Source organism: Oncorhynchus tshawytscha, linkage group LG30 (assembly GCF_018296145.1).
Source record: "Oncorhynchus tshawytscha isolate Ot180627B linkage group LG30, Otsh_v2.0, whole genome shotgun sequence".
In the NCBI taxonomy this organism is placed as follows: domain Eukaryota; kingdom Metazoa; phylum Chordata; class Actinopteri; order Salmoniformes; family Salmonidae; genus Oncorhynchus; species Oncorhynchus tshawytscha.
The window spans coordinates 44,975,470-44,997,997 of record NC_056458.1 but is presented as its reverse complement, the minus strand read 5'-3'; the positions used below and the strand labels follow the sequence as shown (position 1 = coordinate 44,997,997).

The 22,528-nt window shown below is 45.4% G+C and overlaps 1 protein-coding gene across 2 annotated transcripts in view; it reads right to left on the bottom strand.

Annotated features, from left to right (window-relative positions):
• The window catches only part of LOC112239026 (calcium/calmodulin-dependent protein kinase kinase 1), a 100,203-nt gene that overhangs the window by 22,246 nt on the left and 55,429 nt on the right, over positions 1-22,528 (bottom strand). For both annotated transcript variants that reach the window (XM_042309118.1, XM_042309119.1), the window contains exons 8-9: positions 16,660-16,748; positions 6,965-7,164 (exon numbers count right to left, since the gene is read on the bottom strand). In XM_042309118.1, the coding sequence (XP_042165052.1) occupies positions 6,965-7,164; positions 16,660-16,748 (289 nt within the window). The remainder of the gene's footprint in view (positions 1-6,964; positions 7,165-16,659; positions 16,749-22,528) is intronic.

Genomic DNA, 22,528 nt, shown 5'->3' with positions numbered 1-22,528 from the left:
AGGAGATGTAGAAGGGTTGGAGGAGATGTATCACTATAAACAGTAGTAGAAGGGTTGGAGGAGATGTATCACTATAAACAGTAGCAGTAGAAGAGTTGGAGGAGATGTATCACTATAAACAGTAGAAGGGTTGGAGGAGATGTAACACTTAAACAGGAGGGTTGGAGATGTAACACTATAAACAGTAGAAGGGTTGGAGGAGATGTATCACTATAAACAGTAGAAGGGTTGGAGGAGATGTATCACTATAAACAGTAGAAGGGTTGGAGGAGATGTAACACTATAAACAGTAGAAGGGTTGGAGGAGATGTAACACTATAAACAGTAGAAGGGTTGGAGGAGATGTATCACTATAAACAGTAGAAGGGTTGGAGGAGATGTATCACTATAAACAGTAGCAGTAGAAGAGTTGGAGGAGATGTATCACTATAAACAGTAGAAGGGTTGGAGGAGATGTAACACTATAAACAGTAGAAGTTGGAGGAGATGTAACACTATAAACAGTAGAAGGGTTGGAGGAGATGTAAACAGTAGAAGGGTTGGAGGAGATGTATATAAAACAGTAGAAGGGTTGGAGGAGATGTAACACTATAAACAGTAGAAGGGTTGGAGGAGATGTAACACTATAAACAGTAGAAGGGTTGGAGGAGATGTAACACTATAAACAGTAGAAGGGTTGGAGGAGATGTAACACTATAAACAGTAGCAGTAGAAGGGTTGGAGGAGATGTATCACTATAAACAGTAGAAGGGTTGGAGGAGATGTATCACTATAAACAGTAGAAGGGATGGAGGAGATGGAGGAGATCACTATAAACAGTAGAAGGGTTGGAGGAGATGTAACACTATAAACAGTAGAAGGGTTGGAGGAGATGTAACATTGGAGGAGATGTATCACTATAAACAGTAGCAGTAGAAGGGTTGGAGGAGATGTATCACTATAAACAGTAGAAGGGTTGGAGGAGATGTATCACTATAAACAGTAGAAGGGTTGGAGGAGATGTAACACTATAAACAGTAGAAGGGTTGGAGGAGATGTAACACTATAAACAGTAGAAGGGTTGGAGGAGATGTAACAGTAGAAGGGTTGGAGGAGATGTATCACTATAAACAGTAGAAGGGTTGGAGGAGATGTATCACTATAAACAGTAGAAGGGTTGGAGGAGATGTATCACTATAAACAGTAGAAGGGATGGAGGAGATGTATCAGTAGAAGGGTTGGAGGAGATGTAACACTATAAACAGTAGAAGGGTTGGAGGAGATGTATCACTATAAACAGTAGCAGTAGAAGGGTTGGAGGAGATGTATCACTATAAACAGTAGAAGGGTTGGAGGAGATGTATCACTATAAACAGTAGAGTAGAAGGTTGGAGGAGATGTAACACTATAAACAGTAGAAGGGTTGGAGGAGATGTAACACTATAAACAGTAGCAGTAGAAGGGTTGGAGGAGATGTATCACTATAAACAGTAGAAGGGTTGGAGGAGATGTATCACTATAAACAGTAGAAGGGATGGAGGAGATGTATCACTATAAACAGTAGAAGGGTTGGAGGAGATGTAACACTATAAACAGTAGAAGGGTTGGAGGAGATGTATCACTATAAACAGTAGCAGTAGAAGGGTTGGAGGAGATGTATCACTATAAACAGTAGAAGGGTTGGAGGAGATGTATCACTATAAACAGTAGCAGTAGAAGGGTTGGAGGAGATGTAACACTATAAACAGTAGAAGGGTTGGAGGAGATGTAACACTATAAACAGTAGCAGTAGAAGGGTTGGAGGAGATGTATCACTATAAACAGTAGAAGGGTTGGAGGAGATGTATCACTATAAACAGTAGAAGGGATGGAGGAGATGTATCACTATAAACAGTAGAAGGGTTGGAGGAGATGTAACACTATAAACAGTAGCAGTAGAAGGGTTGGAGGAGATGTATCACTATAAACAGTAGAAGGGTTGGAGGAGATGTATCACTATAAACAGTAGAAGGGTTGGAGGAGATGTTACACTATAAACAGTAGAAGGGTTGGAGGAGATGTAACTCTATAAACAGTAGACGGGTTGGAGGAGATGTATCACTATAAACAGTAGAAGGGTTGGAGGAGATGTATCACTATAAACAGTAGAAGGGTTGGAGGAGATGTATCACTATAAACAGTAGCAGTAGAAGGGTTGGAGGAGATGTATCACTATAAACAGTTGCAGTAGAAGAGTTGGAGGATATGTATCACTATAAACAGTAGAAGGGTTGGAGGAGATGTAACACTATAAACAGTAGAAGGGTTGGAGGAGATGTAACACTATAAACAGTAGAAGGGTTGGAGGAGATGTAACACTATAAACAGTAGAAGGGTTGGAGGAGATGTATCACTATAAACAGTAGAAGGGTTGGAGGAGATGTAACACTATAAACAGTAGAAGGGTTGGAAACAGTAGAAGGGTTGGAGGAGATGTATCACTATAAACAGTAGAAGGGTTGGAGGAGATGTATCACTATAAACAGTAGAAGGGTTGGAGGAGATGTAACACTATAAACAGTAGAAGGGTTGGAGGAGATGTAACACTATAAACAGTAGAAGGGTTGGAGGAGATGTAACACTATAAACAGTAGAAGGGTTGGAGGAGATGTAACACTATAAACAGTAGAAGGGTTGGAGGAGATGTAACACTATAAACAGTAGCAGTAGAAGGGTTGGAGGAGATGTAACACTATAAACAGTAGAACGGTTGGAGGAGATGTATCACTATAAACAGTAGAAGGGTTGGAGGAGATGTATCACTATAAACAGTAGAAGGGTTGGAGGAGATGTATCACTATAAACAGTAGAAGGGTTGGAGGAGATGTATCACTATAAACAGTAGAACGGTTGGAGGAGATGTATCACTATAAACAGTAGAAGGGTTGGAGGAGATGTATCACTATAAACAGTAGAAGGGTTGGAGGAGATGTATCACTATAAACAGTGGAAGGGTTGGAGGACATGTATCACTATAAACAGTAGCAGACGGACAGACAGTATAGACAGGTGGATACAGACAGATAGACAAGCACCCAACATTCATAGTCCATCATCAACCCAACCTGCAGAGTAGTCTTTCTCTCTCTCCTAATGTCATACTGCTAATGCTCATGGGAAATGGTTCTGTGTCCATCATCAACCCAACCTGCAGAGTAGTCTTTCTCTCTCTCCTAATGTCATACTGCTAATGCTCATGGGAAATGGTTCTGTGTCCATCATCAACCCAACCTGCTTTTAAACATCTTCCAGTGACATGGGAGCGTCTGAAAATCCAATAATTTAGACTGTAGAAGTGTTGTGCTGCTGTTTGTAGAATATGTAAATGTCAATAAGCAGCGTACAGCATTCGCTCTTCAACGAGGCTCGGGGAGTTACTAATCACTCAAGGACTACTGGGCTAATCAGAACAGGAGAGACACTTGTACAGCACATGTTCCTTGAAGTCAGACAGCCAAAAGGAAGGCTAGCAGCCTACAGCAGCGTATTTCAGTCAGCTGTATAGTGATAGGGCAAAACAAGTCAACCTGCCCCCAGAGGTGGAGGAGTTTGGGAACCTCTGGTCTACAGTAGTCAGTCTCATACAGTTCTGCCTGTTCCTGACCAAACCCATCAAATAAAACTGCCATTGGGGGATTACCCAGAAAATAGTCCTGAAAATGAATGAGTTATTTTAAAAAGTGTGTGGGTAGATTAAATAGAAGCAGTCAGTCAAAGCAGCACACTGAAGGAGAGAGAGAGAGAGAGAGAGAGCTGCTGCAGCTGCTGTGTTGTTCTGCCCAGTGGTGGGCTCCTCCTCTCCTCTCCTCTCCTCCCCTCCTCTCCTCCTCTTCTCTCCTCTCCTTGCTGCCTGACGCTTGTTGCTAAATCAACATGCAGGGAGGGAAACGGAGAGAAAGAGAGACAAAGAGAGAGAGGGAGAGGGGAGAGAGGGAGAGGAGAGAGAGGGAGAGAAGAGAGGAGAGAGAGGGAGAGGAGAGAGGAGAGAGAGGGAGAGGAGAGGAGAGAGAGGGAGAGGAGAGAGAGAGGAGAGGGAGAGGAGAGGGAGAGGAGAGAGAGGAGAGGGAGAAAAGAGGAGAGGAGAGGAGGAGAGAGAGGAGAAGAGAGGAGAGAGAGGAGAGGGAGAGAGAGGGAGAGAGGAGAGAGAGGGAGAGGAGAGAGAGGGAGAGGAGAGGAGAGAGGGAGAGAAGAGAGGAGAGAGAGGGAGAGAAGAGAGGAGAGAGAGGGAGAGAGGAGAGGGAGAGAGGGAGAGGGAGAGAAGAGAGGAGAGAGAGGGGGAGAGGAGAGAGAGTGAGAGGGAGAGAGGGGGAGAGAAGAGAGAGGGAGAGGAGAGAGAGGGAGAGGAGAGGAGGGGAGAAGAGAGAGAGGAGAGGAAAGAGGGAGAGGAAAGAGAGGGAGAGGAGAGGAGAGGGAGAGGAGAGGGAGAGGAGAGGGAGAGAAGAGAGCAGAGAGGGAGAGGAGAGAGGAGAGAGAGGGAGAGAAGAGAGGAGAGAGAGGGAGATAAGAGAGGAGAGAGAGGGAGAGGAGAGAGGGGGAGAGGAGAGAGGGGGAGAGGAGAGAGGGGGAGAGGGGAGAGAGGGAGAGGAGAAAGAGGAGAGAAGAGAAGAGAAGAGAAGAGAAGAGGAGAGGAGAGGAGAGGAGAGGAGAGGAGAGGAGAGGAGAGGAGAGGAGAGAGAGAGAGAGAGGAGAGGAGAGAAGAGAAGAGAAGAGAGGAGAGGAAAGAGAGGGAGAGGAGAGAAAGGGAGAGAAGAGAGGAAAGAGGGAGAGGAAAGAGAGGGAGAGGAGAGAGAGAGGGAGAGGAGAGAGAGGGAGAGGAGAGGAGAGAGAGGGAGAGAGAGCGAGAGAGAGAGAGAGAGGGGGGAGGGAGGTGAGAGAGAGACAGAGAGAGAAACAGAGAGAGAGACAAACAGAGACAGAGAGAGACACAGAGAGAGAGAGAGAGAGAGAGACTGTATATGTATAATATGACATTTGTAATGTCTTTATTGTTTTGAAATTTCTGTTTGTGCAATGTTTACTGTTAATTTTTATTGTTTATTTCACTTTTGTATATTATCTACCTCACTTGCTTTGGCAATGTTAACACATGTTTCCCATGCCAATAAAGCCTCTTGAATTGAATTGAATTGAGAGAGAGAGAGAGAGAGAGAGAGAGAGAGACTGCTCTGCCCCCTTCCTCCTGTTCTGCCTCTCGTTCCTCCGCTAGTTCCACAGCTGGTTCAGTCAGAACCCGTTACTATCCACAGCTCTACAGAGACCTGGGCTGGCTACAGACCAACAGTCAGAACCCGTTACTATCCACAGCTCTACAGGGACCTGGGCTGGCTACAGACCAACAGTCAGAACCCGTTACTATCAACAGCTCTACAGAGACCTGGGCTGGCTACAGACCAACAGTCAGAACCCGTTACTATCCACAGCTCTATAGAGACCTGGGCTGGCTACAGACCAACAGTCAGAACCCACCCCATTTATGAAAATAGTTTGCTCCTACAGACACTGTCTGTCTGCCTGCTATGTAAAGCAGGCAGACAGGCGTCGAGGCATTCAGTTACTGTTCGATTGAATGTTAGAATGGGAAAAACTATTGACCTGAGTGACATTGAGCGTGGTATGATCGTCGGTGCCAGGCGCGCCGGATCTAGTATCTCAGTAAACTGACGGCCTCCTGGGCTTTTCACACACGACAGTGTCTAGGGTTTACCGAGGACGGAGCGACAAACACACATCCAGTCAGCGGAAGTCCTGTAGGGGAAAACAGCTCGTTGATGAGAGAGGTGGAAGGAGAACGGGAAGAATCATGCAAGCTAACAGGCGGGTCACAAATACGCAAATAACACCGCAGTAAAAAAAAAAAGTGGTGTGCAGAACGACATCTCGGGAATCTGAAGGTCCTTGTCAAGGATGGACTACTGCAGCAAGCGACCACACCAGGTTCCACTCCTATCAGCTAAACACAAGAAGAAGAGGCTCCAGTGGGCAACGCCATCACCAACACTGGACAACTGAGGAGTGGAAAAACCATTGTTGTCTGGTCCAACAAATCCCGGGGTCCTGTTCTGTCATGCTGAGTCAGGATTGGGCGTAAACAGCATGAGGCCCCGTCCTGCCTGGTGTCAACGGTACAGGCTGGAGGCTGTGATGTAATGCTGTGGGGAATGTTTTCCTGGCACACGTTAGGTCCCACGATACCAAATGAACAACGTTTGAGCACCACACCTTGTAGAATCCACACCCCAAAAAAGTCAGTTTGTTTTGGAGGCACCCGACCCGGTACTAGATGGGTGTACCTAATAAATTGTCCACCGAGTGTATATAACATGTATAGACTAATATAATAGATCATGTGCATGTCGGTGGTGATGACATGCTGGTGCCGAAGATGACAAGGGAAATACATGTTGATATAATCTAACTTTAACACTCAATCACACACACACACACACACACACACACACACACACACACACACACACACACACACACACACACAACAACAAACACACTGCCCCCCCCCACATACACACAAACACACTGCCCCCCTCACACATACACACACACAAACACACTGCCCCCCACACACACACACATACACACACAAACACACAAACACACTGTTCCCCCCTCACACATACACACACACACACACACACACACTGCCCCCCACATACACACAAACACACTGCCCCCCCACATACACACAAACACACTGCCACCCCCTCACACATACACACACACAAACACACTGCCCCCCCCACACACACACATACACACACAAACACACTGTGCCCCCTCACACATACACACACACACACACACACACACATTGCCCCCCCCCCATACACACAAACACACTGCCCCCCCCACACACAAACACACACACACACACACACACAAACACACTGCACCCCCCTCACACACACACACACACAGTCTGTAACCCCACCTTGCCACTGAAGCTCTGGCGGATGTCTGACAGGGTCTCTGGAGCCATGAAGGCAGGAGTCCCAGCCGTGGAGGAGAGCAAGGCATCGTTGCCCTCAAACTGGTTACTGACCCCAAAGTCGGCAATCTTCACATGACTGTCATCACCCAGCAGCAGGTTAGAAGGCTTGATGTCCCGGTGGACTATCTTCTGGTAGTGCACTGAGGAGAACAGAGAGAGAGAGAGAGAGAGAGAGAGAGAGAGAGAGACAGAGAGAGAGACAGAGAGAAAGAGGGAGAGACAGAGAGAAAAAGAGAAAGAGAAAGAGAGAGAGAGAGAGAGAGAAAGAGAAAGAGAGAAAGAGAGAGAGAGAGAAAGAGAGAGAGAAAGAGAGAAAGAGAGAGAGAGAGAGAGAGAAAGAGAGAGAGAGAGAAAGAGAGAGAGAGAGAGAGAGAGAGAGAGAAAGAGAGAGAGAGAGAAAGAGAGAGAGAGAGACGGCGAAATAGCAGAACTTTATATGTTAAGTGATTTTCATGATGCCAGACTTTCTAATGACCAATATGATTTGGCCAAGAGACAGAGTTTTTCTGTGGTCAGAAACACCGCAGGGCTCTAGTTATTCTTTAAAAAAAGAGATCTTCTTCTACCAGGCAGAGAAGAAGACGTCCTAATCAACCGGGGGCAGCAGGGTCGTGTTCATAAGAGCATAATGTAGCAAAAGAAGTCTCAAAACCAGCATTTCCTCAAGTTCAATAACAATACATATCATTTAGTAGACGCTTTAATCTCTAGCAATTTACACTCATGAATGTGTACACTACCGTTCAAAGGTTTGGGGACACTTAGAAATGTCCTTGTTTTTGAAAGAAAAACATTTTTTTGGGCCATTAAAATAACATCAAATTGATCAGAAATACAATGTAGACATTGTTAATATTGTAAATGACTATTGTAGCTGGAAACGTCATATTTTTTATGGACTATCTACATAGGTGTACAGAGGCCCATTATCAGCAACCATCACTCCTGTGTTCCAATGGCGTGTTGTGTTAGCTAATTCAAGTTTATAACTTTAAAAGGCTAATTGATCATTAGAAAACCCTTTTGCAATTATGTTAGCACAGCTGAAAACTGTTGTGCTCCTTAAAGAAGCAATAAAACGGGCCTTCTTTAGACTAGTTGAGTATCCGGAGCATCAGCATTTTGTGGGTTCGATTACAGGCTCAAAATGGCCAAAACAAATAACTTTCTTCTGAAACTCGTTAGTCTATTCTTGTTCTGAAAAATTAAGGCTATTCCATGAGAGAAATTGCCAAGAAACTGAAGATCTCGTACAACGCTGTGTACCACTCCCTTCACAGAAGATGTCTCCCACTAGAGCAAATGTCTCCCACTAGAGAGGAGTGGGAGGCCCCGGTGCACAACTGAGCAAGAGGACAAGTACATTAGAGTGTCTACTTTGAGAAACAAATGCCTCACAAGTCCTCAACCGGCAGCTTCATTAGATAGTACCTGCAAAACACCAGTCAAGTCAATTCAATTCAATTCAATTCAAGGGCTTTATTGGCATGGGAAACATGTGTTAACATTGCCAAAGCAAGTGAGGTAGATAATATATAAAGTGAATATATAAAGTGGAATAAACAATAAAAATTAACAGTAAACATTACACATACAGAAGTTTCAAAACAATAAAGATATTACAAATGTCATATTATATATATACAGTGTTTTAACAATGTACAAATGGTAAAGGACACAAGATAAAATAAATAAGCATAGATATGGGTTGTATTTACAATGGTGCGTGTTCTTCACTGGTTGCCCTTTTCTCGTGGCAACAGGTCACAAATCTTGCTGCTTTGATGGCACACTGTGGAATTTCACCCAGTAGATATGGGAGTTTTTCAAAATTGGATTTGTTTTCGAATTCTTTGTGTATCTGTGTAATCTGAGGGAAATATGTCTCTCTAATATGGTCATACATTGGGCAGGAGGTTAGGAAGTGCAGCTCAGTTTCCACCTCATTTTGTGGGCAGTGAGCACATAGCCTGTCTTCTCTTGAGAGCCATGTCTGCCTACGGCGGCCTTTCTCAATAGCAAGGCTATGCTCGCTGAGTCTGTACATAGTCAAAGCTTTCCTTAATTTTGGGTCAGTCACAGTGGTCAGGTATTCTGCCGCTGTGTACTCTCTGTGTAGGGCCAAATAGCATTCTAGTTTGCTCTGTTTTTTTGTTAATTCTTTCCAATGTGTCAAGTAATTATCTTTTTGTTTTCTCATGATTTGGTTGGGTCTAATTGTGCTGCTGTCCTGGGACTCTGTAGGGTGTGTTTGTGAACAGAGCCCCAGGACCAGCTTGCTTAGGGTACTCTTCTCCGGGTTCATCTCTCTGTAGGTGATGGCTTTGTTGTGGAAGGTTTGGGAATCGCTTCCTTTTAGGTGGTTATAGAATTTAACAGCTCTTTTCTGGATTTTGATAATTAGTGGGTATCGGCCTAATTCTGCTCTGCATGCATTATTTGGTGTTCTACGTTGTACACGGAGGATATTTTCTCTCAGATCGTTCACAGCTTTGTGGAAGTTACCTGTGGCGCTGATGTTTAGGCCAAGGTATGTATAGTTTTTTGTGTGCTCTAGGGCAACAGTGTCTAGATGGAATTTGTATTTGTGGTCCTGGTGACTGGACCTTTTTTGGAACACCATTATTTTGGTCTTACTGATATTTACTGTCAGGGCCCAGGTCTGACAGAATCTGTGCATAAGATCGAGGTGCTGCTGTAGGCCCTCCTTGGTTGGTGACAGAAGTACCAGATCATCAGCAAACAGCAGACATTTGACTTCGGATTCTAGTAGGGTGAGGCCGGGTGCTGCAGACTTTTCTAGTGCCCGCGCCAGTTCGTTGATATATATGTTAAAGAGGGTGGGGCTTAAGCTGCATCCCTGTCTAACCCCACGACCCTGTGTGAAGAAATGTGTGTGTTTTTTGCCAATTTTAACCGCACACTTGTTGTTTGTGTACATGGATTTTATGATGTCGTATGTTTTACCCCCAACACCACTTTCCATCAGTTTGTATAGCAGACCCTCATGCCAAATTGAGTCGAAGGCTTTTTTGAAATCAACAAAGCATGAGAAGACTTTGCCTTTGTTTTGGTTTGTTTGGTTGTCAATTAGGGTGTGCAGGGTGAATACATGGTCTGTTGTACGGTAATTTGGTAAAAAGCCAATTTTACATTTGCTCAGTACATTGTTTTCATTGAGGAAGTGTACGAGTCTGCTGTTAATGATAATGCAGAGGATTTTCCCAAGGTTACTGTTGATGCATATTCCACGGTAGTTATTGGGGTCAAATTTGTCTCCATTTTTGTGGATTGGGGTGATCAGTCCTTGGTTCCAAATATTGGGGAAGATGCCAGAGCTAAGGATGATGTTAAAGAGTTTTAGTATAGCCAATTGGAATTTGTTGTCTGTATATTTGATCATTTCATTGAGGATACCATCAACACCACAGGCCTTTTTGGGTTGGAGGGTTTTTATTTTGTCCTGTAACTCATTCAATGTAATTGGAGAATCCAGTGGGTTCTGGTAGTCTTTAATAGTTGATTCTAAGATCTGTATTTGATCATGTATATGTTTTTGCTCTTTATTCTTTGTTATAGAGCCAAAGAGATTGGAGAAGTGGTTTACCCATACATCTCCATTTTGGATAGATAATTCTTCGTGTTGTTGTTTGTTTAGTGTTTTCCAATTTTCCCAGAAGTGGTTAGAGTCTATGGATTCTTCAATTACATTGAGCTGATTTTTGACATGCTGTTCCTTCTTTTTCCGTAGTGTATTTCTGTATTGTTTTAGTGATTTACCATAGTGAAGGCGTAGACTCAGGTTTTCCGGGTCTCTATGTTTTTGGTTGGACAGGTTTCTCAATTTCTTTCTTAGATTTTTGCATTCTTCATCAAACCATTTGTCATTGTTGTTAATTTTCTTCGGTTTTCTATTTGAGATTTTTAGATTTGATAGGGAGGCTGAGAGGTCAAATATACTGTTAAGATTTTCTACTGCTAAGTTTACACCTTCACTATTACAGTGGAACGTTTTACCCAGGAAATTGTCTAAAGGGGATTGAATTTGTTGTTGCCTAATTATTTTTTGGTAGGTTTCCAAACTGCATTCCTTCCATCTATAGCATTTCTTAATGTTACTCAGTTCCTTTGGCTTTGATGCCTCATGATTGAGTATTGCTCTGTTTAAGTAGACTGTGATTTTGCTGTGGTCTGATAGGGGTGTCAGTGGGCTGACTGTGAACGCTCTGAGAGACTCTGGGTTGAGGTCAGTGATAAAGTAGTCTACAGTACTACTGCCAAGAGATGAGCTATAGGTGTACCTACCATAGGAGTCCCCTCGAAGCCTACCATTGACTATGTACATACCCAGCGTGCGACAGAGCTGCAGGAGTTGTGACCCGTTTTTGTTGGTTATGTTGTCATAGTTGTGCCTAGGGGGCATATGTGGGAGGGAATGCTGTCACCTCCAGGCAGGTGTTTGTCCCCCTGTGTGCTGAGGGTGTCAGGTTCTTGTCCGGTTCTGGCATTTAGGTCGCCACAGACTAGTACATGTCCCTGGGCCTGGAAATGATTGATTTCCCCCTCCAGGGTGGAGAAGCTGTCTTCATTAAAATATGGGGATTCTAGTGGGGGATATAGGTAGCACACAGGAGGACATTTTTCTCTGTTAGGATAATTTCCTTTAGAATTTCTAGCCAAATGTAAAATGTTCCTGTTTTGATTAATTTAATGGAGTGAGTTAGGTCTGCTCTATACCAAATTAGCATACCCCCTGAGTCCCTTCCCTGTTTCACACCTGGTAGTTTGGTGGATGGGACTACCAGCTCTCTGTAACCTAGAGGGCAACCGGTGGGTCTGTCTCCTCTGTACCAGGTTTCTTGCAGGATGACAATGTCTGTATTACCGATTTCTTTGGTGAAGTCCGGGTTTCTGCTCTTCAGGCCAAAGGCAGATGACCTCAGGCCTTGGATATTCCAGGATGATATAGTGAATGCTTTTTGTTCCATAGAGTGTCCAATGTTGTTGGTCGTGGTTTGGCCTCAGGCCAGTAAGTGTGAGCAGAGCCTGCTGAGCATCTGGTACATGCCATTGGCTTGGGCGAGTGTGAGAGTGGGGGTTGGGACTGTTTGCCCACTCACTACCTGGGCGTATGTGTGGCTTCCATGTTGAGGCCCTCTTTGCGGGGGTGGGGTGCATGGGGTGGGCAGGAGTGGCATAGGTCTGATCTGAGGGGGCCTAAATGGGGTGTGGGCATGGTTGACGTGGGGGGTGTTGATTGGTTGGGGTGGGGGTGTGGATGTGTCTGGGTGTGCGGTGGTCTGGATGTAATTCCTCTTGGCGTGGGTCCTCTATGTGTAGGTCCAGGGGGGTCCTGCAGGTCTGGGAGGGTGTCTCGCTGGTCTGGGTGGGGTGTCTATTGACCTGTTGCTCCTGTGTGAAGTGTTGGGGATACGTTTGAGAGCGATGTCCTTTAGAGTTCGGGCAAAGGTGGGCACTGCTGCCTTGTAGAGGTGGACCTGGTCATAGAGGCTGTTCAAGTCCAGGGTGGAGTGGTGGGCCAGGAAAACGTTTGGTTTTGAGGCACAGTCACGGGAAATACTTGCGTTTAGTCTCAATGTCAACAATTAAGAGGCGACTCCGGGATGCTGGCCTTCTAATGAAGCTGCCAGTTGAGGAATTGTGAGGCATCTGTTTCTCAAACTAGACACTCTAATGTACTTGTCCTCTTGCTCAGTTGTGCACCGGGGCCTCCCACTCTTTCTATTCTGGTTAGGGCCAGTTTGCTCTGTTCTGTGAAGGGTGTAGTACACAGCGTTGTACGAGATCTTCAGTTTCTTGGCAATTTCTCACATGGAATAGCCTTCATTTCTCAGAACAAGAATAGACTGACGAGTTTCAGAAGAAAGGTCTGATTACTGCTGCCTGGCAGTGACTGCTGTAACACCCACACACAGATGTGATGCACCGTGCTGCTGCCTGGCAGTGATGTGACACCGGTCGCTCCCCGGATTAATGATTGAACAGTGAAGACATGAATGGCTTGACCTTGGGGTTGATTTCTATGGTACAGAAACATTGTGAGTACGTACAGGGTGACTGATACTAAGCTATACTGCAGCTCTTCACACACACGAAGAGACACACTAACTTTGACATTTAAGAAATTTAGCAGATGCTCTTATCCAGAACAACGTACAGGAGCAATTAGGGTTAAGTGCCTTGAATTAAGTGCCTTGCTCAAGGTCGCATTCAGATTGTGGATAAGAGCGTCTGCTAAACGACTAGAATGTAAAACGATCAAATTCAGTTTATTTCAAGTGCATTCAAATTCACATCAATGTCATAACACATTTTAGAGAGAAAGTAAGTGCTGTAAATCTGTGAGTCGTGCATTAAAGGGCCAATCTGTGAGCCATGCATTAAAGGGCCAATCTGTGAGTCATGCATTAAAGGGCCAATCTGTGAGTCATGCATTAAAGGGCCAATCTGTGAGTCATGCATTAAAGGGCCAATCTGTGAGTCAATGCATGCATTAAAGGGCCAATCTGTGAGTCATGCATTAAAGGGCCAATCTGTGAGTCATGCATTAAAGGGCCAATCTGTGAGTCATGCATTAAATTAAAGGGCCAATCTGTGAGTCATGCATTAAAGGGCCAATCTGTGAGTCATGCATTAAAGGGCCAATCTGTGAGTCATGCATTAAAGGGCCAATCTGTGAGTCATGCATTAAAGGGCCAATCTGTGAGTCGTGCATTAAAGGGCCAATCTGTGAGTCATGCATTAAAGGGCCAATCTGTGAGTCATGCATTAAAGGGCCAATCTGTGAGTCATGCATTAAAGGGCCAATCTGTGAGTCATGCAATCTGTGAATTAAAGGGCCAATCTGTGAGTCATGCATTAAAGGGCCAATCTGTGAGTCGTGCATTAAAGGGCCAATCTGTGAGTCATGCATTAAAGGGCCAATCTGTGAGTCGTGCATTAAAGGGCCAATCTGTGAGTCATGCATTAAAGGGCCAATCTGTGATTTCTACATCCAGTTTTTGACTTTTAAATGAATTAGATACACATTGATTCTTGAAGAATGTAACTTATAAATGCCTAATGAGCTGAGTTCAACTGTCATACCTCATTAGAAACCCCCCAAAATAAGCTTGTTTAACACCGATGTTTGTAAACAATGTATCGGTAAACAAACAGTCAATCCTGGCATCTGTAGTTCTGTCTATGAATTTGAGAGTGGGTACATTTCTCCAGGCCCATCCCTCAGTTTTTTACCAAAATATACAGTGGGTAGACCGCTTTGAAGTGCAGAACCTTGAAGTGTACATTAGAGATAGAGCAAACATATACACTAACTCCTCCCATTTTACCTTTATTCAACTAGGCAAGTCAGTTAAGAACAAATTCTTATTTTCAATGACGGCCTAGGAACAGTGGGTTACTAGTCCAACGCTCTAACCACTAGGCTACCCTGCCGCCCCTATGTGACCCAACATCCTGCGATGCAGCTAACCATGTAACGACAACAATTACAGAGAAGATCCAAACAAGAACATTTTGCTCTAAGCTGGTGAGTCGCCTCATTAAGGAAACTAATATTTATTTTACTAGGCAGGTCAGTTAAGAACAAATTTGTATTTACAACCGATTCCCTAGGACCAGTGGGTTAACTGCCTTGTTCAGGGGGAGAACAACAGATGTTTACCTTGTCCGCTCAGGGATTCGATCCAGAGACCTTTCGGTTACTGGCCCAAAGCTTTAACCACTAGGCTACCTGCCGTAAACTATGTGAAGCATATTGTTTATCCTACGTGATACTAGTAGCCATGCTATTACGGAGGTGAATACTTCCTGTAGGCATTATCTACTTCCTATATGTTACACAACATAGCCCAAGCTCTGCCATAGCCTACAGAGCATACGCTGCATACTTAGAGAGCATACAGGACACAACATACTGTAACCCATCCTACCATGGTACTACAGTGCAGTTCACCTATTGATTATGCTAATAACCCTGTGAGCCAGATACCCCTCAGTCTAATATAGGACATCAGCCTTAGAAAAGCCCTGATTGGCTATAAGCTTAACACTAAACATCCTGATTGGCTATAAACTCAACACTAAACATCCTGATTGGCTATATGCTCAACACTAAACATCCTGATTGGCTATAAGCTCAACATTAAACATCCTGATTGGCTATAAGCTCAATACTAAACATCCTGATTGGCTATACACTCAACACTAAACATACTGATTGGCTATAAGCTCAACATTAAACATCCTGATTGGCTATAAGCTCAATACTGAAGCTCCTGATTGGCTATGACCTCAATAGCACTGAGGGGGTAGATTGTGTATGACAGTCTGACACATCAGAAGAGAGAAAGTCCTTTAGGACCTGAACATACTGTGGCTGGAGGGGAGCTGAGGGGGAAAACACAGAGGGGGAAATGGAGACTCAAGTCTACCAGGCACACTGTTTTACCCTGTTCAGTGATGGAGGCTGGCTCCTCTTCTCCACTGAGATTATGATGTCAGGCAGTCTGGCAGTCAGGCAGTCTGATAGTCAGTCAGTATGATAGTCTGGCAGTCAGTCAGCCTGATAGTCTGACAGGCAGTCTGATAGTCAGGCAGTCTGATAGTCAGTCAGTATGATAGTCTGGCAGTCAGTCAGCCTGATAGTCTGGCAGTCAGGCAGTATGATAGTCAGGCAGTTTGATAGTCAGTCAGTTTGATAGTCAGGCAGTCGGGTAGTCAGGCAGTCGGGTAGTCAGGCAGTCGGGTAGTCAGGCAGTCGGGTAGTCAGGCAGTCTGATAGTCAGGCAGTCGGATAGTCAGGCAGTCTGATAGTCAGGCAGTCTGATAGTCTGGCAGTCTGATAGTCTGGCAGTCTGGTAGTCAGTCAGTCTGACAGTCAGGTAGTCTGGTAGTCAGGCAGTCTGATAGTCAGGCAGTCTGACAGTCAGGCAGTCTGACAGTCAGGCAGTCTGGTAGTCAGGCAGTCTGGTAGTCAGGCAGTCTGGTAGTCAGTCAGTCTGACAGTCTGGCAACCGGCAGTCTGGTAGTCAGGCAGTCTGGTAGTCAGGCAGTCTCGTAGTCAGTCAGTCAGTCTGACAGTCAGGCAGTCTGGTAGTCAGGCAGTCTGATAGTCAGGCAGTCTGGCAGTCTGGTAGTCAGGCAGTCTGGTAGTCAGTCAGTCTGGCAGTCAGGCAGTCAGTCTGGCAGTCAGGCAGTCTGGTAGTCAGGCAGTCTGGTAGTCAGGCAGTCTGGTAGTCAGGCAGGCAGTCTGGCAGTCAGGCAGTCTGGTAGTCAGGCAGTCTGGTAGTCAGGCAGTCTGGCAGTCTGGTAGTCAGGCAGTCTGGCAGTCTGGCAGTCTGGTAGCTCAGTGTAAGCCTCTGCTGCAACTCAATGATGTAGCGGTATGTACAGTACTGTATGTACGAGGGGGAAAGGAGACAAAGAAGTAGGATGGTAGTACTCACAGTACTGTATGTACGAGGGGGAAAGGAGAGGAAGGAGTAGGATGGTAGTACTCACAGTACTGTATGTACGAGGGGGAAAGGAGAGGAAGGAGTAGGATGGTAGTACTCACAGTACTGTATGTACGAGGGGGAAAGGGGAGGAAGGAGTAGGATGGTAGTACTCACAGTACTCCATGCCCAAGACGATGTCTCTGAAGTAGAGGCGTGTCTGGTCCTCAGTGAAGGGGCTGTCTGTAGGGACCTCCATCACTGGACTGGGATCACCGCAGGAACCAACCCACAGATAGGTAGAGAGAGAGAGAGAGATAACATAGTACATAGCTAACAATAACATTTCAAAATTATTTTGAAACGTTTGTGTGTGTAATGTTTACTGTGAATTTGTTTGTTTACTTGCTTTGGCAATGTAAACATGTTTCCCATGCCAATAAAGCCCAGTTGGGAGGGGTATCTGGAGAGAGAGCGAGAAAGAGATAGCTAGAGAGACTCTATGTCTGTCTGACTGAAGAGATAGCTAGAGAGACTGTCTGTCTGACTGGAGAGATAGCTAGAGAGACTGTCTGTCTGACTGAAGAGATAGCTAGAGAGACTATGTCTGTCTGACTGAAGAGATAGCTAGAGAGACTGTCTGTCTGACTGGAGAGATAGCTAGAGAGACTGTCTGTCTGTCTGAAGAGATAGCTAGAGAGACTGTCTGTCTGACTGGAGAGATAGCTAGAGAGACTGTCTGTCTGTCTGTCTGTCTGACGAGATAGCTAGAGAGACTGTCTGTCTGACTGAAGAGATAGCTAGAGAGACTGTCTGTCTGTCTGACTGAAGAGATAGCTAGAGAGACTGTCTGTCTAACTGAACAGATAGCTAGAGAGACTGTGTCTGTCTGTCTGTCTGTCGAGATAGCTAGAGAGACTGTCTGTCTGAAGAGATAGCTAGAGAGACTGTCTGTCTGAAGAGATAGCTAGAGAGACTGTCTGTCTGTCTGACTGAAGAGATAGCTAGAGAGACTGTCTGTCTGACTGAAGAGATAGCTAGTGAGACTGTCTGTCTGTCTGACTGAAGAGATAGCTAGAGAGACTGTCTGTCTGACTGAAGAGATAGCTAGAGAGACTGTCTGTCTGACTGACGAAGAGATAGCTAGAGAGACTGTCTGTCTGTCTGACTGAAGAGATAGCTAGAGAGACTGTCTGTCTGTCTGACTGAAGAGATAGCTAGAGAGACTGTCTGTCTGACTGAATAGATAGCTAGAGAGACTGTCTGTCTGACTGAATAGATAGCTAGAGAGACTGTCTGTCTGACTGAAGAGATAGCTAGAGAGACTGTCTGTCTGACTGAAGAGATAGCTAGAGAGACTGTCTGTCTGACTGAAGAGATAGCTAGAGAGACTGTCTGTCTGACTGAAGAGATAGCTAGAGAGACTGTCTGCTTGTCTGACTGACAAGATAGCTAGAGAGACTGTCTGTCTGTCTGTCTGACTGAAGAGATAGGTAGAGAGACTTTCTGTCTGTCTGACTGAAGAGATAGCTAGAGAGACTGTCTGTCTGACTGAAGAGATAGCTAGAGAGACTGTCTGTCTGACTGAAGAGATAGCTAGAGAGACTGTGTGTCTGTCTGTCTGACTGAAGAGATAGCTAGAGAGAATGTCTGTCTGACTGAAGAGATAGCTAGAGAGACTGTCTGCTTGTCTGACTGACAAGATAGCTAGAGAGACTGTCTGTCTGTCTGACTGAAGAGATAGGTAGAGAGACTTTCTGTCTGTCTGACTGAAGAGATAGCTAGAGAGACTGTCTGTCTGACTGAAGAGATAGCTAGAGAGACTGTCTGACTGAAGAGATAGCTAGAGAGACTGTCTGTCTGACTGAAGAGATAGCTAGAGAGACTGTCTGTCTGTCTCTGTCTGGCTGAAGAGATAGCTAGAGAGACTGTCTGCTTGTCTGACTGACAAGATAGCTAGAGAGACTGTCTGTCTGTCTGACTGAAGAGATAGCTAGAGAGACTGTCTGTCTGACTGAATAGATAGCTAGAGAGACTGTCTGTCTGACTGAACAGATAGCTAGAGAGACTGTCTGTCTGTCTGAAGAGATAGCTAGAGAGACTGTCTGTCTGTCTGACTGAAGAGATAGCTAGAGAGACTGTCTGTCTGACTGAATAGATAGCTAGAGAGACTGTCTGTCTGACTGAAGAGATAGCTAGAGAGACTGTCTGTCTGACTGAAGAGATAGCTAGAGAGACTGTCTGTCTGACTGAAGAGATAGCTAGAGAGACTGTCTTCTGTCTGTCTGTCTGACTGAAGAGATAGCTAGAGAGACTGTCTGTCTGACTGAAGAGATAGCTAGAGAGACTGTCTGTCTGACTGAAGAGATAGCTAGAGAGACTGTCTGTCTGACTGAAGAGATAGCTAGAGAGACTGTCTGTCTGTCTGACTGAAGAAATAGCTAGAGAGACTGTCTGTCTGACTGAAGAGATAGCTAGAGAGACTGTCTGCCTGAAGAGATAGCAAGAGAGACTGTCTGCTTGTCTGACTGACAGGATAGCTAGAGAGACTGTCTGTCTGTCTGTCTGACTGAAGAGATAGCTAGAGAGACTGTCTGTCTGACTGAATAGATAGCTAGAGAGACTGTCTGTCTGACTGAAGAGATAGCTAGAGAGACTGTCTGTCTGACTGAAGAGATAGCTAGAGAGACTGTCTGTCTGACTGAAGAGATAGCTAGAGAGACTGTCTGTCTGTCTCTGTCTGACTGAAGAGATAGCTAGAGAGACTGTATGTCTGAAGAGATAGCTAGAGAGACTGTCTGCTTGTCTGACTGAAGAGATAGCTAGAGAGACTGTCTGTCTGACTGAAGAGATAGCTAGAGAGACTGTCTCTGACTGAATAGATAGCTAGAGAGGCTGTCTGTCTGACTGAAGAGATAGCTAGAGAGACTGTCTGTCTGACTGAAGAGATAGCTAGAGAGACTGTCTGTCTAACTGAACAGATAGCTGGAGAGACTGTGTCTGTCTGTCTGTCTGACGAGATAGCTAGAGAGACTGTCTGTCTGTCTGACTGAAGAGATAGCTAGAGAGACTGTCTGTCTGTCTGACTGAAGAGATAGCTAGAGAGACTGTGTCTGACTGAATAGATAGCTAGAGAGACTGTCTGTCTGACTGAAGAGATAGCTAGAGAGACTGTCTGTCTGACTGAAGAGATAGCTAGAGAGACTGTCTGTCTAACTGAACAGATAGCTAGAGAGACTGTCTGTCTGTCTGTCTGTCTGACGAGATAGCTAGAGAGACTGTCTGTCTGTCTCTGTCTGACTGAAGAGATAGCTAGAGAGACTGTCTGTCTGTCTGACTGAAGAGATAGCTAGAGAGACTGTCCATCTGACTGAATAGACAGCTAGACGGACTGTCTGTCTGACTGAAGAGATAGCTAGAGAGACTGTCTGTCTGTCTGACTGAAGAGATAGCTAGAGAGACTGTGTCTGACTGAAGAGATAGCTAGAGAGACTGTCTGTCTGTCCGAAGAGATAGCTAGAGAGACTGTCTGCTTGTCTGACTGACAAGATAGCTAGAGACTGTCTGTCTGTCTGACTGAAGAGATAGCTAGAGAGACTGTCTGTCTGACTGAATAGATAGCTAGAGAGACTGTCTGTCTGACTGAAGAAATAGCTAGAGAGACTGTCTGTCTGACTGAAGAGATAGCTAGAGAGACTGTCTGTCTAACTGAACAGATAGCTAGAGAGACTGTGTCTGTCTGTCTGTCTGTCGAGATAGCTAGAGAGACTGTCTGTCTGAAGAGATAGCTAGAGAGACTGTCTGTCTGTCTGACTGTCTGTCTGTCTGACTGAAGAGATAGCTAGAGAGACTGTCTGTCTGACTGAAGAGATAGCTAGAGAGACTGTCTGTCTGTCTGTCTGTCTGACTGAAGAGATAGCTAGAGAGACTGTCTGTCTGTCTGTCTGACGAGATAGCTAGAGAGACTGTCTGTCTGTCTGACTGAATAGATAGCTAGAGAGACTGTCTGTCTGACTGAAGAGATAGCTAGAGAGACTGTCTGTCTGACTGAAGAGATAGCTAGAGAGACTGTCTGTCTGAAGAGATAGCTAGAGACTGTCTGTCTGACGAAGAGATAGCTAGAGAGACTGTCTGTCTGACTGAAGAGATAGCTAGAGAGACTGTCTGTCTGTCTGACTGAAGAGATAGCTAGAGAGACTGTCTGTCTGACTGAAGAGATATCTAGAGAGACTGTCTGTCTGACTGAAGAGATAGCTAGAGAGACTGTCTGTCTGACTGAAGAGATAGCTAGAGAGACTGTCTGTCTGACTGAAGAGATAGCTAGAGAGACTGTCTGTCTGACTGAAGAGATAGCTAGAGAGACTGTCTGTCTGTCTGACTGACGAGATAGCTAGAGAGACTGTCTGTCTGTCTGACTGAATAGATAGCTAGAGAGACTGTCTGTCTGACTGAAGAGATAGCTAGAGAGACTGTCTGTCTGACTGAAGAGATAGCTAGAGAGACTGTCTGTCTGACTGAAGAGATAGCTAGAGAGACTGTCTGTCTGACTGAAAGAGATAGCTAGAGAGACTGTGTCTGACTGAAGAGATAGCTAGAGAGACTGTCTGTCTGTCTGACGAGATAGCTAGAGAGACAGTCTGTCTGTCTGACTGAAGAGACAGCTAGAGAGACTGTCTATCTGACTGACTGACTGACCAACAGACAGAGACTGTCACACAGACAGATGGACAGAGCTGTAACACAGACAGATGGACAGACAGAGAAAGAGACAGACAGACGGACACAGAGAGAGCGAGAGAGAGAGAGAGGCAGAGACACAGAGAGCGAGAGAAGGAGACAGAGACACAGGGAGCAAGAGAGAGAGAGAGAGAACGAGAGAGAGCGAGAGAGCGACAGACAGACACAGGCTGACTGACTATTGGTTGCATCACTGCCTGGTACGGTAACTGCTCGGCCTCCGACCGCAAGGCACTACAGAGGGTAGTGTGTACGGCCCAGTACATCACTGGGGCCACGCTTCCTGCCATCCAGGACCTCTATACCAGGCGGTCAGAGGTTGGCCCTAAAAATTGTCAAAGATTCCAGCCACCCTAATCATAGACTGGTCTCTATGCTACCGCACAGAAAAGCGGTACAGGAGCGCCAAGTCGAGGTCCAAGAGGCTCTTTAACAGCTTCTACCCCCAAGTCATAAGACTGCTAAACAGCTAAATCAAAGGCCTACCCAGACCCCTCTTTTACACTGCTGCTACTCTCTGTTTATTATCTATGCATAGTCACTTTAAGAACTCTGCCTACATGTACATATTACGTCAATTACCTTGACTAACCGGTGCCCCCGCACATTGACTCTGTACTGGTACCCACTGTATATAGCCTCCACATTGACTCTGTACCGGTACCCCCTGTATATAGTCTCCACATTGACTCTGTACCGGTACCCCCTGTATATAGTCTCCACATTGACTCTGTACCGGTACCCCCTGTATATAGTCTCCACATTGACTCTGTACCGACTCTGTACCCCCTGTTACCCCCTGTATATAGCCTCCACATTGACTCTGTACCGGTACCCCCTGTATATAGCCTCCACATTGACTCTGTACCGGTACCCCCTGTATATAGCCTCCACATTGACTCTGTACCGGTACCCTCTGTATATAGTCTCCACATTGACTCTGTACCGGTACCCCCTGTATATAGCCTCCACATTGACTCTGTACCGGTACCCCCTGTATATAGCCTCCACATTGACTCTGTACCGGTACCCCCTGTATATAGTCTCCACATTGACTCTGTACCGGTACCCCCTGTATATAGTCTCCACATTGACTCTGACTCTACTGGTACCACCCTGTATATAGTCTCCACATTGACTCTGTACCGGTACCCTCTGTATATAGTCTCCACATTGACTCTGTACCGGTACCCCCTGTATATAGTCTCCACATTGACTCTGTACCGGTACCCCCTGTATATAGTCTCCACATTGACTCTGTACCGGTACCCCCTGTATATGACTTGACTCTGTACCCTGTATATAGTCT